The 20,292-nt window shown below is 35.6% G+C and overlaps 1 protein-coding gene across 1 annotated transcript in view; it reads left to right on the forward strand.

Moving 5' to 3' along the window:
* The window catches only part of ANKMY2 (ankyrin repeat and MYND domain containing 2), a 46,094-nt gene that overhangs the window by 8,293 nt on the left and 17,509 nt on the right, over positions 1 to 20,292 (forward strand). Inside the window, exons 2-4 of the mRNA XM_002818184.5 lie at positions 1,330 to 1,394; positions 10,518 to 10,656; positions 12,613 to 12,711. Of these exons, the coding sequence (XP_002818230.1) occupies positions 1,330 to 1,394; positions 10,518 to 10,656; positions 12,613 to 12,711 (303 nt within the window). The remainder of the gene's footprint in view (positions 1 to 1,329; positions 1,395 to 10,517; positions 10,657 to 12,612; positions 12,712 to 20,292) is intronic.

The raw sequence follows: 20,292 nt of genomic DNA on the forward strand, positions 1-20,292 counted from the left end.
GCATCTTCCTCAAGAGAAACTGGGGTGCAGGGTTTTTTGCTCTGGTTTTATTCTTCTATAAAGATTTTTGAGAAAGTCTCTGATGAGAAGCCACAGATACAAATAAGGTTTCACGTAGAACTGGCTTGCATACTCACACACACAAGAGCTTTGCCCTCTCATAGCGATTCAGCCAGTGATACTAACTGCTTTCAGATGGAATACAGGGTCAGAAAAATGCACTATTTATAAAAAAAAAAATAGCTGCCATCATACTCCAGGGACATGTAGATCATTCACTTGACATTTTCCCAACAGAGCTACTTCTCTGTCTAGGAGATGTTTCTGTTTCTTCTCTGTTGGTGAGGGGAACTCAGGTGACTTGCTTAAGAAGTGGGTCAGAGAGAAAAAAGCATTCTAATCTTTATTTTGCGTTTCACCTTTAACTCTAGAAGGCTAGCAGAGTTTAGCACATTCTTGCACTACAAGTCTAAATTTAAAGAGAGGAAATAACCTGGTTGGGAGACTTACCTATTCTTTTATGTTCTTTTATAGGAGAGGCTTATCTTAGCCTTTCTTCCTCAGCACATTCAATTTCATTGTTCTCTTCCCAGTAAAACCAGAAATTTCTTGGCAAAATGTGTGGCTGGCTTGTACTAATGATAATAGCAACATTCTCTCCTGCAAGTATGCTTCTGTCATTATGCCTTATAGAAGACTGGAAAAACCTGACAACTTTGGCCCAATTATAGCTTCTTCCCAAATTTACAGAGGAGTGACCTTCAGGTTTACATTAGTTGACTTTCAGGGTGGTGAGTACTGATCATAGAGCACTTTAATATAGTACTAGGCATTAAAGATATGTTTCACCCAAGTATTTCCAAACCAAGCATTCTATTATAAATATGCCATCAATTCACAAGATGTGGTGCTGACAAATTATATAAATACTGACTGCATTTTGAATTCCAAGTATTACATTAACTGGAATTTAAGCTTCAGATGGTGATTTGGATTAGATGCCCTTTAAGATTTTTTTTCAGTATTAAGTCTTATGCTTTGTGGTTATTGTATTACTGCCAAAAGGAAAATGTGGCCAATGTAATATACTTTAAGGTCAGTGAAAATAAAAACAAGATGGAGCTATTTTTAGTTTCTGTAACTCTATTCTACTGGACAATTACTTTGTAAAATAAATAGTATGTGATTGGATGTTTCATTTCTTAGCAACCTACACTGACTAGACCTACTTTTACAGATAACTCCTTAAAGTTTATTTCCTCGATGTTAGATTTTTCTCTTATTCTAGTGATAAATAACCTTACTTTTCATCTTTTTTTTTTTTTTAAGGTACTGTCCAAGAAGCTGGAACATTATTATCCAGCAAGAATGTTCGTGTCAACTGTTTGGATGAGGTAAGATTTTAGAAGTTTAATAAAGGATTTTACTTCCTATAAGAAGAGAGAATATATCTTTTTTTTTTTTTTTTTTTTTTTTTTTTTTTGAGATGGAGTTTTGCTCTTTCGCCCAGGTTGGAGTGCAGTGGCACAATTTTGGCTCACTGCAACCTCCGCCTTCTGGTTTCAAGTGATTCTCCTGCCTCAGCCGCCCAAGTAGCTGGGATTACAGGCACCCACCACCACTCCTGGCTAATTTTTCTATTTTTAGTAGAGACGGGGTTTCACTATGTTCACCTGGCTGAGCTCGAACCCTGACCTCATGATCCTCCTGCCTTGGCCTCCCAAAGTGCTGGGATTACAGGCATGAGCCACCATGCCCAGACTTCAAATCTCTTAATACAAGTTTTTTTTCTAGCATTTTTGCTCATATTATACTAATAATTCCTAAACTAAATGTAAGCAAATAGGTCACAGAAGACAAATAAGCATGTAAAAATAGTTTAGTCTTACTAGTAATCAAGTAAGTGCAAATAAAGTCAAAATCATATTATTTCTTGTCAAGCATGGGGAAAAATGGACTTTTAAATGCTCATGGTTAAGTGTAAATTGATGTACTATTCTGTAGAAAATTTTGGAATATGTATCAATTTTAACTGAGTATATTATTTGATCCAGCAACTTCAGTTCTAGGGAGAGTTAAGTGAACCTAAACTCAATTTCCTAGAATAGTTGCTTCTAAAATAAGTTTTGGAAATGATGGTAACATCTGAGCATTACAGTAGCCATTGGCCATGTGCGACCATTAAACACTTCAAATAAGGGAAGTTTGACTGAGGAACTGGATATTTAGATTCCTTCGTTTATTTCAGTTATTAGTAGCTTTACTGAGGTATAATTAATATACAATAAGCTATACATATTTAAGGTGTAAAATTTGTTAAGCTTTGACATATGTATATACCTGTAAAACCATGACTATAATCAAGATAATGAAGATATCCATCACCTCAAAGGTTTCCTCATACCCCTTTGTAATCTCTCCTTCCTGCCCTTCCCCACCCACTCCTGTAGAAAGCATTAATTTGCTTTTAGTCACAATATATTAGTTTGCATTTCCAAGAATTTCATATAAATGAGATCACACAATAAGTACTCTTTTTAATCTAGCATCTTTTATTTAGCATAGAGAGTCACCCATGCTGTAGCATATATTATTCCTTTTTCTTGCTGAGTAATTTTTTTTATTTTATGTGTATACCATAATATTTTTATCCATTCATCAGCTGTTAGAGTTTTGGGTGTTTCCAGTTTGGGGACTATTACCATAAAGCTTCTATGAACATTTATGTACAAATGTTGGTATGGACATATGTTTTCATTTCTTTTGAATGATTTATCTCTTCTTTATGGGTTGTATGTTTTTATTCTTTCCATGTTTGATTGTTTTTTATTGGGTGCTAGACATTGTCAATTTTACCTTATTGGGTGCTGTATGATTCTGTATTTTGGTAAATACTCCTGAGCTTTTTTTCATGAACATAGTTAAGTTACTTGGAAGCAGTTTGATTATTTCAGTTCTAGTTTTTAATGTTTGTTAAGTGGAACTAGCAAAATGCTCAGTGAAGAATTTTTTTCCTGGTGTTGAACTAAGGCACTTCCTTGTCCTCTATGCAATGTTCTCAGATGCTTGAGGTTTTCAAGCCTGGCTGGTGGGAACAGGCACTCTTCCTGGCCCTGTGTGAGCTCTGGATGCTGTTCCTTATAATGCTGTCAGCTAGTTCTTTGCCCAGGCTTGGGTAGTTTCCACATATGCGTGTGTTGATCGGTACTCCAGCCAAACACTCTGAAGAAACCCTCTGCAGATCTTTAGAATTCTCTTTCTGTGCAGCTCTCTTCTCTCTTTTACTCTTCCTGGGAACTTAAGCCAACTTGGTGACCCTGGATGCTCAACTCCCGCACCTCAGTGCAGTCTGCCAGGCTCAGTTTGGCTGACCTCTCCATATACTATAACCTATAAACCCTCTTAAGGTGATAAGCTAGGCAATTGTAGGAGCCAATTCAGTTGCTTTCCGTTTCTCAGGGATCACGTGTTTTCTTGCCTAACTGACAGTGTCTTGCAAATTGTTATTTTGTCTGTTTTTCTGTTACTCTAGGAAGAAGATAACTCTGGTTTCTGTTACTATATCTTGGGTAGAAGTACCAGTTTCTAATTTTGTTTAATTTTAATTAATTAGAAGTTAAATTTAAATAGCCATATGTGGCTAGTGGCTACTATATTATATAGCACAGTCTAGTGCTAAAAAGTTCATTGAACTTCAGTTTCTCATGCAGAAGGGAAAAGGGTTCTGTTAACTCTTTACCCACACGTCGGTAGCAAAATTAATATCAGACAAAATAAAGTTTAAAGCAAAAAATAATTATATGGACATTCTGTCTTATATATTAAATTAATAATCCACCAAGAACATAATAGCCTTAAGCCTTTTCTTATAAACTTATCAGCTATAAGCATTGAGGTTCATAAAGAAAAAAATGATGGTGCTCAAAGGAGAAATCTGTAAGATCGCAATAGCACCTTTTAGAAACTAACAGATTAAACAGAAAAAAAGTAACATAGGATGTAGAAAATTTGGATAACCCAATTAACAGTACATGGACTGTATATTAGCAGAAAAAAATAGTATATCTTCTTTACATGTAACATTGATAAAAATTAATCCATGTATTATACTATTTTATAAAGGAAATTGTAGCTTATTTCAGACAGCTTTGCTAAATGTAGTATAATACATGCGAAAAGAAACAAAAATATAATCCAAATAATGAAGCACGTATCTTGGAATTTGTTTTTTTGTCTCTAAATAATTCTCAGGTTAATGAAGATATAGGAATAAAAATTGCTGACTGTTTACAACTGAAAATACAACATTTATCAAAAGCTTTGTTTGCTGGCCAAAGTGATATTCAAAAGAAATTTTGTAGTGTTTATCATTGCACTTTTAATCTTTATGGTGTTCTGAGCTTTCAATTCATGAAATTATTAAAAGAGTAAGTATACTAAAAAAAAAAAGATTTAGAAACAACAGAAATAAAAAATTTTAAAAGCAGATAAACATAAGCAACAATATAAAAATAGATAAACTGGAAATAATCAAAATTAAAAACTTTTGTGTTTCAAAGCATACCACCGAGAAAGTGAAAAGACAGTCTACCAAATGGGAGAAAAATTTTACAAATTATATCTGATAAGGGACTTGTAACTAGAAAATATTAAGAACTTCTACAACTCAATAATAAAACAATATATAACTCAATTAAAAAAATGAGCCAAGGATCTGGATAGATATTGCTCCAAAGAAGATACACAAATGATCAATACACAATGAAAAAAGGCTCAACATCATTAACCATCAGGGAAATGCACATAAAAAGCACAATGAAATACCACTTCATATCCACCAGGATAGCTATAATCAGAAAGGTGATATAGCAGGTATTAATGAGGATGTAAAGAAATTGGAGCCCTCATACATTGCTGGTGGGAATGTTAAATTGTGTAGCCACTTTGGAAAATAGTCTCGCAGTTCCTCACATGATTAAACATGGGGTTACCATATGACCCAGAAATCCTATATATATATACTTAAGAGAAATGAAAACATATATCCACACAAAATTTTGCATATGCAAATGCATGTTTATAACAGCATTATTCATAATAGTCAAAGGTAGATACAACCCAAATGTTCAACTGATGAATACATCAACAAAATATAGTATAATCCTATGATGGGTATTATTCAGTTACAAAGATAAAAGAAATGCTGATATTTGCTACAATATGCATCAACCTTGAAAACATTGATGCTAAGTGAAGGAAGTCAGTCACAAAAGACTGCATATTTTAGGATTCCATTTATACAAAATACCAAAAATAGGCAAATTCATAGGAACAGAAAGTAAATTAGTGGATGACTGGGGCTGAGTAAGGGAGTGGGGGTGAAGTGGGAAATGACTGCTAATGGGTATGGAGTTTCTTTCAGGGATTATGAAAATATTCAAAAATTGATTGTGGTGATGGCTGCACAACTCTGTGAGTATATTAAACCCATTTATTTGTACAAATTAATTGAGTAAATTGTATGCTATATGAATTGTATCTCAATAAAACAGGAAAGAAAAAAACAGTAAAAATTATCAACTTAAAACCAAAATATAGATACAGCTTGGGAAGTACAAGCAAGAAAACAATATGTATAAACAGTAAGGAGGAAGGAAGGAAAGGAGAAAGGGAGGGAGAGAGGAAGGAAGGAAAGGAGAAAGGGAGGGAGAGAGGAAGGAAGGAAAGACGGGGGAAGGAAAGGAGAAAGGGAGGGAGGGAGGGAGAAAGAAAAACATAACTGCAATTATAAAGAAGATTGTCATAACTTTTTTATTAAGACAAGTTAATGTCTTCCATATTTGGAAACCCATATGATCTTCATAGAAAATTAAAATGGATATATTCATCTCATATAGAAGTAGAAAAACTGAGCCGGGCGCAGTGGCTCACGCCTGTAATCCCAGCACTTTGGGAGGCTGAGGCAGTTGGATCACCTGAGGTCAGGAGTTCGAGACCAGCCTGGCCAACATGGTGAAACCCCTTCTCTACTAAAAATACAAAAATTAGCCAGCCGTGGTGGCGGGTGCCTGTAGTCCTAGCTACTTGGGAGGCTGAGGCAGGAGAATCGCTTGAACCCTGGAGGCGGAGGTTGCAGTGAGCTGAGATTGCACCATTGCACTCCAGCCTGAGCGACAAGAGTGAGACTCTGTCTCAGAAAAAAAAAAAAAGTAGAAAAACTGGAATAATCAATAATTAAGGAAAATTTGTATAAATAGTTTTAAACCTCCTACCACCTTCAAAAGCTGCAAACCAGAGTAAGCTTTACCAAACTTTAAGGACCAGTTAATTCTCATTTTACACTAATTATATCGTTAGTTTAGAAAAAGATGGGAAGATACTCAACTCATTTATTTGATAAGGCTAGCATAATGCTGATGCCAAATAGTGAGAAGTTCCACAAAACTATGGACCCAATTCACTTTATAAATACAGAGGCAAAAATTCTAAAAATGTTAGCAGGTTGATGCAGCCATCTGTTAAAAGGATTATAAGGTATCATAGCCAAGTAAGGTTTTTCCAAGAATGTTAGGATAGTTCAGTTTTAGAAAACCTTTCAGTGTAATTCACTATATTACAGAATAAAAGAGAAACAAATGGGATCATCTCAACAGATGCTAAAATGTATATTATAAAATGTAATAACCTTTGATGGTATAAACTAACAAATTAGGATAGAATGACTCTTCTGTAACCTGATAGAAGGTTTGCAGAAATCTTTCCAAACTTTAGCATCATATTTAATGTTCAAATAGAAGTACCAGAATCAAGACAAGAAGCTTCCTATGTGTTCCTGAAGATTGAGTGGGCTGCAGACAGACTTGGCCTCTGCGATGATCCTTGAACACAGCACAGAGTTTTTTGCACTTTCATTCCCTTTCCCTGGAACCTTCTTCCTGTAGTTATCTGCATTCCTTGCCTCCCTGACTCCTTTCAGGGCTTTGTTGAAGTGCCGCCTTTTCAGTGGGACATTCCTTGAATGTCCTCTTTAAAATAATAGACTTCTTTTTCCCTCTGGCACTATTCCCCTTTACTTAATGCTATTTTCTTCCAGCACTTGTATCACTATCCATCTAGTCACCTGTACTGTAAGTCCCAGGGACTTAGACTATGGGAGGCATGAAGTTTGCTTATTGCTACCTCCAATGTATAGATCAGTGTCTGACATATATTAAGCACTCATTAAATATTTGCTGAATGAATGGATGCTGCATTTAATGACATAGAATTCCAATGTAATAGCCTAATGTTGATTAATTCTTTGACTTAAGAATTGTGGGAGAGGAAATTTATTTTTAAGGGGATTGTATCTAAAGAATTGTAGAAGCTCGTTTCTCATGCTATTCAGTTAAGCAGACTACTTACAAGGTTATCTTTGGGAAATGACAAGGACGTGAGAAATTTTACTCTTGCATATCATTGAATCTAAGATGTCATGGATTTAAAAATTCATGTAGATATTTTTTAAATGAGGGGAGTGGAAACTGATGGTAATTTGTGAGACTTTAGTAAAGTGAAAATTCTGGAGATTTTAAATATAAAAGTGAGATGCATCTTAGAATTGATGAATTACAATATGATAACATTTTATGAAATCTTATGACTACCTTTCTAGTTTGAGTAGAGATGGACATTTATTTTAATATTCTGATACTAAGTTATTTCATCTTTACAACTGTAATATAACATTTTAAATTAACTTGCATCATGTATTTTGAACATGGGAATATTCTCTTCTAGTAGATTAGCAGTATTGTTTCAAATTATTTCCTTTTCTGGATATTTACACTGAAATACTATAAAAACACTAGAATAAATAGAAAATTTATAGCATGGTGAGTTTATATCTCTATGGAGCATCACAATTTATTAATATTACTTCTTTTTACTTTGCCCATGGAAAAGTTTTTATAAATAACATGGTACTAGAACCAAGATAACGCATAGTAATCATTGCAGTCAAAATTTATAATTTCCTTTGTACTGTTCTAAATTCTTATAACACAAAATTGTACTAAGATAGGAAAGTACATGTGATATCCACTTCTTTGAAAAATAAGTGTAAATTTGTTACTTATCACTAGTTTTTTTTCTAATACCCAGGACCATCTACCACAGCCCTTAAATTTGGTATCTAAAAATCATGTACTGCATTATACACATGACAAAAACAGCAGGTTCAGAGATTGCACAGCAGATGACATGATTGGGATAGACATTTACCTTTTTTTTTGAGACAGAGTCTCACTCTGTCGCCCAGGCTGGAGTGCAGTGGCGCCATCTCGGCTCACTGCAACCTCCACCTCCCAGGTTCAAGTGATTCTCCTGCTTCAGCTTCCCGAGTAGCTGGGACTGTAGGCACCCACCACCAAGCCCGGCTAATTTTAGTATTTTTAGTGGAGACAGGGTTTTGCCATGTTGGCCAGGCTGGTCTTGAACTTCTGATCTCAAGTCATCTGCCCACCTCGGCCTCCCAAAGTGCTGGGATTACAGGTGTGAGCCACCGTGTCCGGCCAATACTTATCTTTCTGGAAAGAAACTCTCTCATTGGTTTGCTCTAAAAACCAATTTCTGCTAAGGTGACAGCTGGTAAACAGAAAAGAACAAGTGAGAAAGAGAAAAGAGCCAGGAAATTTTTTTTTAAGTGAGAGGAAAGGGAGTAGTAGGAGACAGGTAAATGGGCAGAAGTGATTAACACAGATGACGGTGAAAACACAAACACAGGAAAATAAGGACAGTTGATGATGTGAGATTCAAAAGTTTTGCATATCTCTTTTGCTCTTAAGCAGATTATCACATTCTGTTGAAAGCTTTGTGTTTTGTTTTGTTTAAACTATAGGCCAGTTCTGTAGTCTGGGGATTATTCATTCTCAGAGCTAGATAACCTCTTGTAGGTTGGATTGCTGGGTGATTGACTGCCCACCTGTTCTGGATAAACAGAAAAAAACTAACTCCATGGTGAAGTCGGGGTCCTAAAATCTGCAAAAGAAACAGCTGTTTGCTTCTTTGTGGTGGCCTTTCTGATGGGCCTGTGTCCTTCCCCTACCACCCCTCAGGCTACACACTAGCTTCTTATGGACAGATTCTATCATCCTTTAGGAGATATCACCCTAGTCATGCTCGTGATATGGTTTTGCCTTATTTAAAAGCTAAAGGCCATGCTGTCCATTCCTACTCCCTTGAAGCACTCCATTGGCTGCCTCTGTACAACGAGATTTACCCACACCCACCCACCCACTCCCAGCATACTAATATTCCATCTCTGTAGAGACTCCCAGCTAAGGGGGTCTTCAAAGTTGTCATCTGCTTATCATTTTTCCATTCTTACTCTCAAGAAATGTCCATTGCTTCCACAGAGTTGCCTGTTGTGCAACTGAAAGGTCCCAGCCTCTCTATCATTCTTGTCTCCACAACCCTCTGAATATAGTGTGCACTGCATTAACAAGATGATGGCTTATGTTCATAATAATAATCTGGAAACATCAAGAATAATTCACATTATGTTAGCATTCTAAGCTTCACTAAGGTAACGGATTATATGTTTTACAGAGCTTTTCATCCAAAGCAACTTTGATGTTTTGGTACTTACAGCGTTTCGCCTACATTACTGAGAAAATTCACTCACAGTAACAGCTCATCCATTTATCTACCAAATAATAGTAGTGCCTAGTACATAAAAGGTTGGATGTTTCGTTGAATATGCACAAAGCATATGGAGACCAAACAGTGTAGCCTAGTGTAAATACTACCAACCATTTCTCCATATATATACAATCACATATAATCAAATCATATGTATGATCAAAATATATGTGTGATTTGACCAAACAATATAGCCTAAATACTACCAACCATTTCTCTATGTTTATACAATCACATATAATCAAATCATATATATGATCAAAATATATGTATGATTTGGGGAATCATGGTTTTAAAAAATGATACCACTGTAATATGCATTTCCTGCACCTTTTCTCATTGACAATAATTTGTGAAAAATGTTCCAGCTCAGTAGATACAGATGAAGTCATTCATTTAATAGCTTCATAATATCCCATGTTATGCATATACCATACTTTATTCAACTTTCCCCTTGAGAGGCATTATTTGAGATTTTTCTTCCTTTAAAAAAATGTGTTTGTATCTGTTTGTTCGTTTGCTTTCCGAGAAAGTCAATATGTTTGGAAAATGTGGGTTTCAATCCCTGCCCCCACCATTTATTATTAGTCATGTGAGGTTGAGCAGGTCCTCTCTGCATCTGTTTGCTAATCTGTAAAAAAATCTCCAGTAATAAAACCATCTCTTCCTCAGAAGTTTATGGAAGATCCAAGTGTGGAAGTAAATATAAAAATACATATTATAATGACCATTTTAATTAATTCATATTCGTTTTATGTTTCCAATTGCAGAACTTGTCATAGGTACGGAAAAGAGAAAACAGTAAAATTAATACTTTTTTCCTCTTTCTATTAAAGAATGGAATGACTCCTCTAATGCATGCAGCATATAAAGGAAAACTCGATATGTGCAAATTACTACTGCGACATGGAGCCGATGTAAATTGTCATCAGCATGAACATGGATACACAGCCCTCATGTTTGCTGCACTTTCTGGTGAAGTTTTAGTATTTATAAATATGAGTTACCTATACAAACTCATTATAAGTACATATATACTAAAAGATTAAATTCATTTTGATTTTAGTAATTTTATGATCAAGTTTTATGGAAAGGAATGATGGCAATTGGTTTTTAAAAAGCTATAATGCAGGAAATAAATTATATAGTGAATTTGGTGATTTGTTTCTTTTGTTATTTAAATCAATTGATTCTCTATGTGGACAACATTTTGATGGAATTGAGGAACTGGATCTGTTTTTCTTTCAAGTTACCTCCTTTGATGTTCTATATCTTTATATTTTCAAGTGATATGAAAACTTCTTTGTTCTCTTGATCAAACAGTTGCCGTGATAGAGCTGTCTGTTTGCCTCACTGGCACTTATGTACTGAATATGATGATCCATTTAGAAACTTACTCGGATTTGTATTGTTTATTATTTGCTGAATAAGGACAATTTAGAAATACTGTCTAAAATTAAGTGGGATTATCTGTAATTGGTGCAGCTCTTTGAAAAATACAGAAGTAATATAATATCCTTGTACTTTGAAGATAATAATCTATAGTTTCATAATCCTGGAACCCAGAAGTACTTCTAAGCATTATATAAACCACACAATCCAAAAAGGACAATACTGATAAAAATTTAACATTTTCATTTGTAGGATATACCATAAATAGAGTTAAAATACAAATGAAAAACTAAAAATATTTATTATATATCTTAAAAGATTATCTTGTTAAATATAAAAAGTTCTTTTAGCTGGGCACAGTGGCTCACACCTGTAATCCCAGCACTTTGGGAGGCCAAGGCAGGCTGATTGCTTGAGCCCAGGAGTTCAGACCATCCTAGGCAACACGGTGAGATCCCGTCTCTACCAAAATAACAAATATTAGCCAGGGACAGTGGCGCACATCTGTGGTCCCAGCTACTCAGGAGGCTGAGGCAGGAGGATTTTTGAGCCTGGGAGGCAGAGGTTGCAGTGAGCTGAGATCGTGTCCCTGAACTCGAGCCTGGGTGACACAGTGAGATTCTGTCTCAAAAAAAAAAAAAGACTTCTTATAAATCAATTATAAAAAGAAAAATACCACAGTAGAAAATTGGATGGAAAACAAAAGAAATACAACTGGCTGATCAAAATATAAAACGTTTTGCACAGTAATCAAAGAAATGCAAATTAGAACAATAAATTTTATTTTTTAGCTTATTATACTGGCAAATGTTAAGAAAGAGCTATAATGCTCAGGAACTTCTTTACACTATTTGGGGGAGTGCATGTCAGTCCAACCTTGCTGGGTGGCAGCCTGGCAAAATGCATTTAAAATATGCATAATCTTTGATCTGGCAATATTTCCCAGGAACTGTTCCTAAGGAAATCATAATTCAAACTTGCGAAAATGAATGGAAAATACTTTTCACTGAGTATAGTTCATAATAGCAAAATACCCATAATGACTACTTTAGTAGAAGAATGTGAATAGAATAATGTGTATGTTTAGATAGAAAAAAGGTGTAGAAAGATAGATGCCCAGTGGTTAATAGTTCTTCCAGAGCCTGTAAGTGTGAGGAATGGGATGGGTTAGTTGATATTAAAGGGGAATCCTATTCATTTTATCTCTTTTTAAAAAATTGTTTTGTATGCGTATTTTGATATTATAGTAAGTGTTACCTCTAGGAAAATATATTTCATTTTGTTTAAAAAGGCAATATTCAATTCCATACTGCTTTTGCATTGCTTGATTTGTTTTCCAGAAAATAAGGTTAATTTCTAAGGTTCTATAGCATTTTATTCTTTACTGTAGTTATGATTCATGTTTTAAAAGAATGAAAATATCCACATGACAGAAACCTAAAACTAACTGGGGGAATAAAGGGTATAGAGAGTTTAGAAAGGGATATTTAAATTATGTCCTCCTTAACATTAACAAATGTGTTCCCTTTAAAACTCTAGGTAATAAAGACATCACATGGGTAATGTTAGAAGCTGGTGCTGAGACAGATGTTGTCAACTCTGTGGGAAGAACAGCAGCTCAGATGGCAGCCTTTGTGGGTGAGATTTTGCTGCAGTTTTATATTAGATTATACCCAAAATTTCCCTTGTGGAAAAAAAACCACTTTGCTTCTCATGGTGAAAATGTTATCATGTTGCTTTAAAAAAACTTAAGTATTTACAGTCCACTGTAACTTAATGAAACACCTAGTGACTCTGGAGAAAACAAATGGCTATTTCAAATTTCCACTTTTTGGAATACAAAGAGTAGTGGGGCCATTTTAATTGCTCACAAATGCTTATAACATGTATATTTTACGTCTCTGATGGAAGTAGCTAACCCTAATGTTTAAGAATGTGAACCGAGAAGTCAGTAATCCCAAGTTAAATTTTGGCTGTGCCATGTGATAGCAAAGTACTTAATAATTCTAACCTTCAGTTTCCTTATGGTACAATGTTACAGGGTTATTGTGAGGATTAAAAGAGGTGATAGACTTGAGCTTTCCATGTAACACTAAATAAATGGTATAGTTACTGTTGTTAATAATTATTACAACAATGACATAACTCTTAGGAAAGAGTACTTGATAATAATATACAACTACTTCGTTATCATTCTCATCAACCACAGACATTTATTTTGTGTGCCCAATAATTCTTGGCATGTTAATCCTATTATTGACATAATGTAAGGAAAGAGTGGGAGTGAGTTCTTGTTCTTTGGTATTTTGACACCATTGAATTGGTGGTGAAGAGAGTCCACTGAGAGAAAAGCAAAGATAGCAACTTCTGATTTATTGGGAGTGCAGTAAGTGGGCTTATAGGGACTAATAATTCATTAAACAAATAATGTTCACAACCTATAAAGCAAGCATCACTGTAGGTGTCTTGGTTATAGTGACAAGACAGGCTGTTCATACTTTCATGGCACTTAAAGGGTAATAGCAATGACAAATGGTGCGAAAATACATACTCCAAGGTAGAACTTCAGAGCTCCATAAAAATACATAGAAGAGGAGGATCTATCCCATTCAAGGGGGTTTTGAGAGAAGTCAAGTTCAGATACAGTGTAAATTAGGTGTGGAGGATAGTAACTGAATATTATGTTAAATTTTATTAGAACATTTTCTTGAAACTACTAATAGAAGCTGCCATTGATTAAGCCAGACACTCAGAGTTGCTTTATGACAGCTTTTTCTGTTAGAAGAAATATCTTAATTTCAGAAGGACTTGAGAAAGGTATGGCCTTGCATAAGCTTCGGAGAAATATTTTAACTCCCATATGTACAGGCCCCAAGTTGCCCCATCTCAGTTCTAAGCTAATTTTGAGGGTGTCACTGCAGGGGGAAAGAACACTAAAGTAGGAATCTGGAGACTTGAACTTTAGTTCATGTGTGCTGATAATTAGTTATAGGATCATGGGCAAATCCCTTTACCTCCATAGGCCTCAGTTTTCTGATCTGTATGCAAAGAAGCAGGGGAATTAGGTGATCTCTGAACTTCTATTTAACTGTACAAGTTTTCATTATATCCACAATGTAACAAAATATTGCTCAGATACAGGTAAAATAATTATCCCAAGATCACAGGTCTGGAAATGGAGGAGTCTCTTCTTTCAGGCATTAATACAATGCTCCTTTCTTTTTCTTAACACTACAATACTAACAAAATTTTTATTACAGTAAAAATTATTTGCAATCCTATCCTAAAATAAGAGTAATGTTTTCATTCCATTTTAATATATTTAACTAATTTCACAGACAGAAAATTACATTGTACCCTTCCAGTTGTTACTGTATTTTCCAAATAATTAGCCTTTAAAAAAGCTCATTCTCCCCTTTTTGTTTCCTTCAAGTGGATCAGTATATATACATTGTACATACATACATAAGATTTTTGTCATTTTTTAAAAATGCCACCCATCACACAGCAGATATTCCTTGTAGCTTGTTTTCTTCACTTACTAATACATCATGGACGTTCCTCCCATCTCAGTAGGTGTAATTCGTTTCCTTCAACAGCTACATGATATTCCATGATATAGATGTTCCACAGTTCAGTTAGCTCTCCCTTATTGACAGATTTTACAGTTTTTTAACCACTTTTCTACAAATAATGTAATAATCATCCTTGATTTTCTATTTTTTACAAGTTAGTACTTGAATATTTTTTACATGTTAGAACTTTAATATCTCTAAAGTATTTCTTAGAAGTAAAATTGCTGAGACCAAGGATATAGAGTTTTTATTTTTATTTATTTATTTATTTATTTTTGACACGGAGTCTCACCCTATCGCCCAGGCTGGAGTGCAGTGGCCCAAACTCAGCTCACTGCAACCTCCGCCTCCCGGGTTCAAGTGATTCTCCTGCCTCAGCCTCCCAACTAGCTGGGATTATAGGTGTGCGCCACCACGCCTAGCTAATTTTTTTTGTATTTTTAGTAGAGATGGGGTTTCACCATGTTGGTCAGGCTGGTCTTGAACTCCTGACCTTGTGATCTGCCCACCTCGGCCTCCCAAAGTGCTGGGATTACAGCCACCACACCTGGCCTAGGGTTTTAATTTTAATGTAAGTCTAGATTCCTTTCCAAAAGGGCATAGTAATTCACAGTAGTATCCTCATCAGAGCTGGGTATTATCATTCTTTCATTTTTGCCAGTCTGATAGTTAAAAAGATGGTACATTGTGAATTTACTTTCCCCTCATTATTCATGAAATTAAGCCCTTCTGTTGTTGGTAATATGTATTTTCACTTTTGTGGATTACCCGCTTATACTCTTTATTCATTTTTTTGTGGGGGATGCCCTTTGTTATTGCTTTGAGGAGCTTTATGCATACAAATCCATTATCTAACAAATGTGTTTCAAATATTTTATGCCAGTCCTCCTCCTCCTCCTCCTCCTTCTTCTTTTTATTCCTCTTCCTCCTCCTCCTCCTCTTCTTCTTCTTCCTTCTTTCTTCTTCTTTTTTAACTTTATGGAGACCTTTACCATAGGAAATTTATTTATTTATTTATTTTTATTTTTTTTTTTTGAGACAGAGTCTCACTCTGTCACCCAGGCTGGAGTGCAGTGGCATAATCTCAGCTCACTGCAACCTCCACCTCCTGGGTTCAAGCGATTCTCCTGCCTCAGCCTCCCATGTAGCTGGGACTACAGGTATGTGCCACCACACCCAGCTAATTGTTGTATTTTTAGTAGAGATGGGGTTTAGCCATGTTGGCCAGGCTGGTCTCGAACTCCTGACCTCAGGTGATCGTCCTACCTCCCAAAGTCCTAGGATTACAGGCATGAACCACTGTGCCCAGCAGGAAATTTATTTTTAAGTAGTCATATTTTTTCTTTTATAGCTTCCGTGTTTCTTGTTTTGCTAAAAGTGGGCCTCTTGACCAGGAGTTACATAAGTATTCTCCTAAATATCCTTCAGTTATTTTTTATGATTTTTTTGGTACCTCTAGAATTTATTTGTTTAGAGTTCATTTCCCCCCAGATATATAGCTAATTGTGATGGCATCATTTATTACACCAGCTAACATTTTCCTACTAAATTGAAATACCACCTTTGTGGTAAGTTAAATTCTCTTTTATTAAATGATTATATAATTATTTGCAGAGAATTAACATTTGTATGAGGTTAGGACTTTCCATCCAATTACACAGTACACTTTTACATTTCTTTTAGGGGAGGGGACTGACTTTTGGTCTTTCAGTAATATTTAATAGGTTACTTCATATCAATCCTTTCTTTCAAAATTTATTTCTTAGTAATTTGTGGTTACTGTCCACATGGTAAGAATTTGCACTACCACCTCCACACTCAGTCACTTCCAGCTGGTTATGGATAATAAAGAGAAAAGCTATTGATTTCTGTATCTTTTTCTTATTTTTATTACAGTTTATTGGGTTTTCTAGTTATTAAATTTTATCTTGATTTCTATTTGAATTTGCTTCGGGCCAAGTAAGAAGACATAATAGTGATAATTGACATGTCTTTTTCCTGTTTTTAATGAAAATATTTTTAGCTTTTCACTTTTAATATGATATTGCTATTGGTCTTATCATTGTATAATGTCACTCTCGTTGAATTCTTTTAGTTCTACTTTTACTGATATTACAGCTATTCCTAATTCCTTTTTTGTCAATAATCTGTTTGCTCATCTGTTATTTTCAATCTTTATCGTTTCATTTAAGTAGTATAACTTATAAACATATAGGTGGGTTCTGTTTTATAATCTAAAATCTTAGTTTCCCTCTCTTAACAGGTATTTAGCTTATGTATATTTAATGTAATTACTGATATATGTGGTTGCATTCCTCCTCTTTTACCTCATTTTTACTCTTTATTTTACTTGACTATTGTTTGTGCATGCATCTGTGTGTGTGTGTGTGTGTGTGTGTGTGTGTGATGTATTTCCTTAAAGTGATTGGCCGGTCAAAACTGTACAGTACCACGTCCCCTATCCCCAAAGCCCCATATTTACCCATTTAGCAACCTTATAAGATGAAATCCTTATACTTCATTTATTTCTTCACATTCTCTGTTTTTGCCTTGTCAGGCCACAGGTCTTTTCTTTCTGCCTTCTCTGATACTTCCTCAAAACCTGTGCCAATCATACCTGTAGCTGCGGACTTTGCTGAGAGAGTCTAGACTCTCATTAGCACAAGCTGTAATGAGAGTGTCATTGACAGGGTGTTGCTTCTCTTTCAGTAATCCATACCACCAGCTGTATGATTTGCCTGTCATCTATTTTCACCCACTCATATGAACTCACTCTCTTACTGTCCTCTCTCTCCTCCCCTTTGTCTCCATTTTTGCATTTTTGTCTTTAGATCTCTGTTCTCATTTAGATTTTGGTTATAGGACCTTTTCAAATGGGTTACGTAGGTTGTATATTCTTTGAAACCCATCATGACGAAACTATTAATACCTTTCTTTCTGAAATGTGAGTCATATTTTGCCTAGCTTTCTGACTCATATCACAGTTCTTTTCTCTCAGACATATAGAAGTTATTCTACAGTTTTCTAAGTTCTGGTTTTGCAAATGAGAATTCAACTTACTTTCCATTGTAAACTTTACATTTCTCATTCTGGAAGAATGTTTGATTTTCAGCTTATCCTTGAAAGTAAAAAATTTGAAAAGGATATGTCTTGTTGTATGTGTGTGTTCCTGTTAATCACACTCAGTGAGCCCTGTAAGTCTAGAGGACTCAAATCTAGTGATTGTAATATGGGAGCAAAATGATGTACTGGCTTCTCCACCTGCAGCATTTATTTTCTATATTAATAGTATTATTTTATTTATGTATATTCAGAATTTATAAATTTAAAACTAATAAAATATTTAAGAATTTCAATTACAAAAATTTAAACCTAGATGATTAAGTATTTACAAAGATAAACTTTAAACATATTATTCAAATGTGTTATTAGCAGATTAATTAAAATAAAATATCAAAATAAGCATTACCTAAAATGAAAAACCTTAATCTGGAAAAAAAAGGTAAAGTAATACTATTTTTTCTTTTTAAAAAGGTATAATTAGGCCGGGCACGGTGGCTCATGCCTGTAATCCCAACACTTTGGGAGGCCGAGGCGGGCAGATCACCTGAGGCTGGGAGTTCGAGACCAGCCTGATCAACATGGAGAAACCCCGCCTCTACTAAAAAATACAAAATTAGTTGGGCGTGGTGGCAGGCACCTGTAATCCCAGCTACTCGGGAGGCTGAGGCAGGAGAATCGCTTAAGCCTAGGAGGCGGAGGTTGCGGTGAGCCGAGATCGCTCCATTGCACTCTAGCCTGGGCAAAAAGAGCAAAACTCTGTCTCAAAAAAAAAGGTATAATAAAGAAATCCCTAGTCTTGTGACAGTATCTTTGTTATGTAGCAATTATTTTTATGTACAGATATTTCTACCTGCTGCCTGCTTTTCCTAATTTACTAGTTGGAGGACTGATGAGAAGATACAGTTATAAGCTAATTCCATATTTTTCTCTGACTTGTTTATCTTCAAGTCTTCCTATGTCTGGTTCAGTACTTTTGATGAGCTATTTTAGAACTTTTTTTGTGTGTGTGTGGAAACACCTATCTTTTTATTGAAGCTGGATGTAGACTTTGTTTTAAGGAAGCATGTGCAGTTTTGTCTTCATCTTCTCTGGTTTCTTCACATATGGTTGTGAATTTCCTCACAATTACTTGGGTTGATTTTGATACTGTGTTCATAACCCACTTGCACTAGATTTGCTTGGTTGAATGTCATTTTTCTCTCTTGAAGATTCTGGAAGGAGAGGTGATCATTTTCTAAACAGAGCACCTTAGCTCATTTCACATTTTTAATATAGACTGCTACTGTTTGACTTCTCAAGACGTATATACTGGGGAAAGAAATAAAAGAAATACCCACCTCCCCCAATCCCCCCAAAAAGAAAGAAATTGGGTGTTCTGGTACTTAATAAAAGCATAGAGTACCAAAAATGGTATTGTGATCACTATTAAATTCTCTTTTCAAATCAGGGAAGTTTTCTTTTATCATTTGTTTAATTCTCCATCTATTCCTTTTTTTCCTTTGAGATTTCTGTTAATTTTCACTATTAGATTTCCTGGATTTGTTCTTTAGCTCTTTCATCTCTTGTATAATGACTTCTATGTCTGAATTTTTCTGTTTTGAGATATTTCATCCACTTGATCTTTTTTGTTTGTTTTGTTGAGACAGGGTGTCTGTTACCCAGGCTTGAATGCAGTGGTGTGATCAAAACTCACTGCAGCTTTGGCTGGGCATGGTGGCTCACGCCTGTAATCCCAGCACTTTGGGAGGCTAAGGCAGGCAGATCACCTGTGGTCAGGAGTTTGAGACCAGTCTGGCAAACATAGTGAAACCCCATCTGAAAATACAAAATAGATTAGCCGGGTGTGGTGGCACACACCTGTAGTCTCAGCTACTTGGGAGCTGAGGCAGGAGAATTGCTCAAACCCAGGAGGCAGAGGTTGCAGTGAGCCAAGATCACGCCACTGCACTATAGCCTGGGCAACAGAGCCAGACTCTGTCTCACCAAAAAAAAACAAAAACAAAAAAAACCAAAAAAAAAAACGCTCACTGTAGCCTCCAACTCCTGGCCCCAAGCAATCCTCCTGCCTTAGTTTCCCAAGTAGCTGGGACTACAGGCACGTACCACTGTATCCAGCTAATTTTTTAAATTATTTGTAGAAATGGGTTTGTGCTGTTACCCAGGTTGGTCTGCACCTCCCAGGCTTAAGCAATCCTCCTGCCTGAGCCTCCCAAAGTGCTGGGATTATAGGCATGAGCCACCATGCCTGCCCTTGATCCTCTGTGTTACTAATTTAGTTCTCAATAGTAACCAGGATCACCTCTTTAGTTTGCCTGTTAATTTTTAAAATTTGAATCTCTCTGTGGCTCTTGAAAGTCTATTTATATATTATAATCGAATCTGCTTAAGTGCTCTTATTAGCTGTAGTTGTGGTAGTTATTGCTATGGTAAATGTTAACCACACACTTTCAACCCAAGAAGCCCTCTATTGGAGGCATTGCATAGTCTTCAGAATTGCTGGATCCCCATAGGTACCTTGTTCTGTACCTCCCAGGAAGTCAAGTAAAGCTGATAGGATCTTGGATCAGTGGAAGAAGAAAAT

This window comes from Pongo abelii, chromosome 6, assembly GCF_028885655.2.
Source record: "Pongo abelii isolate AG06213 chromosome 6, NHGRI_mPonAbe1-v2.0_pri, whole genome shotgun sequence".
Lineage (NCBI taxonomy): Eukaryota > Metazoa > Chordata > Mammalia > Primates > Hominidae > Pongo > Pongo abelii.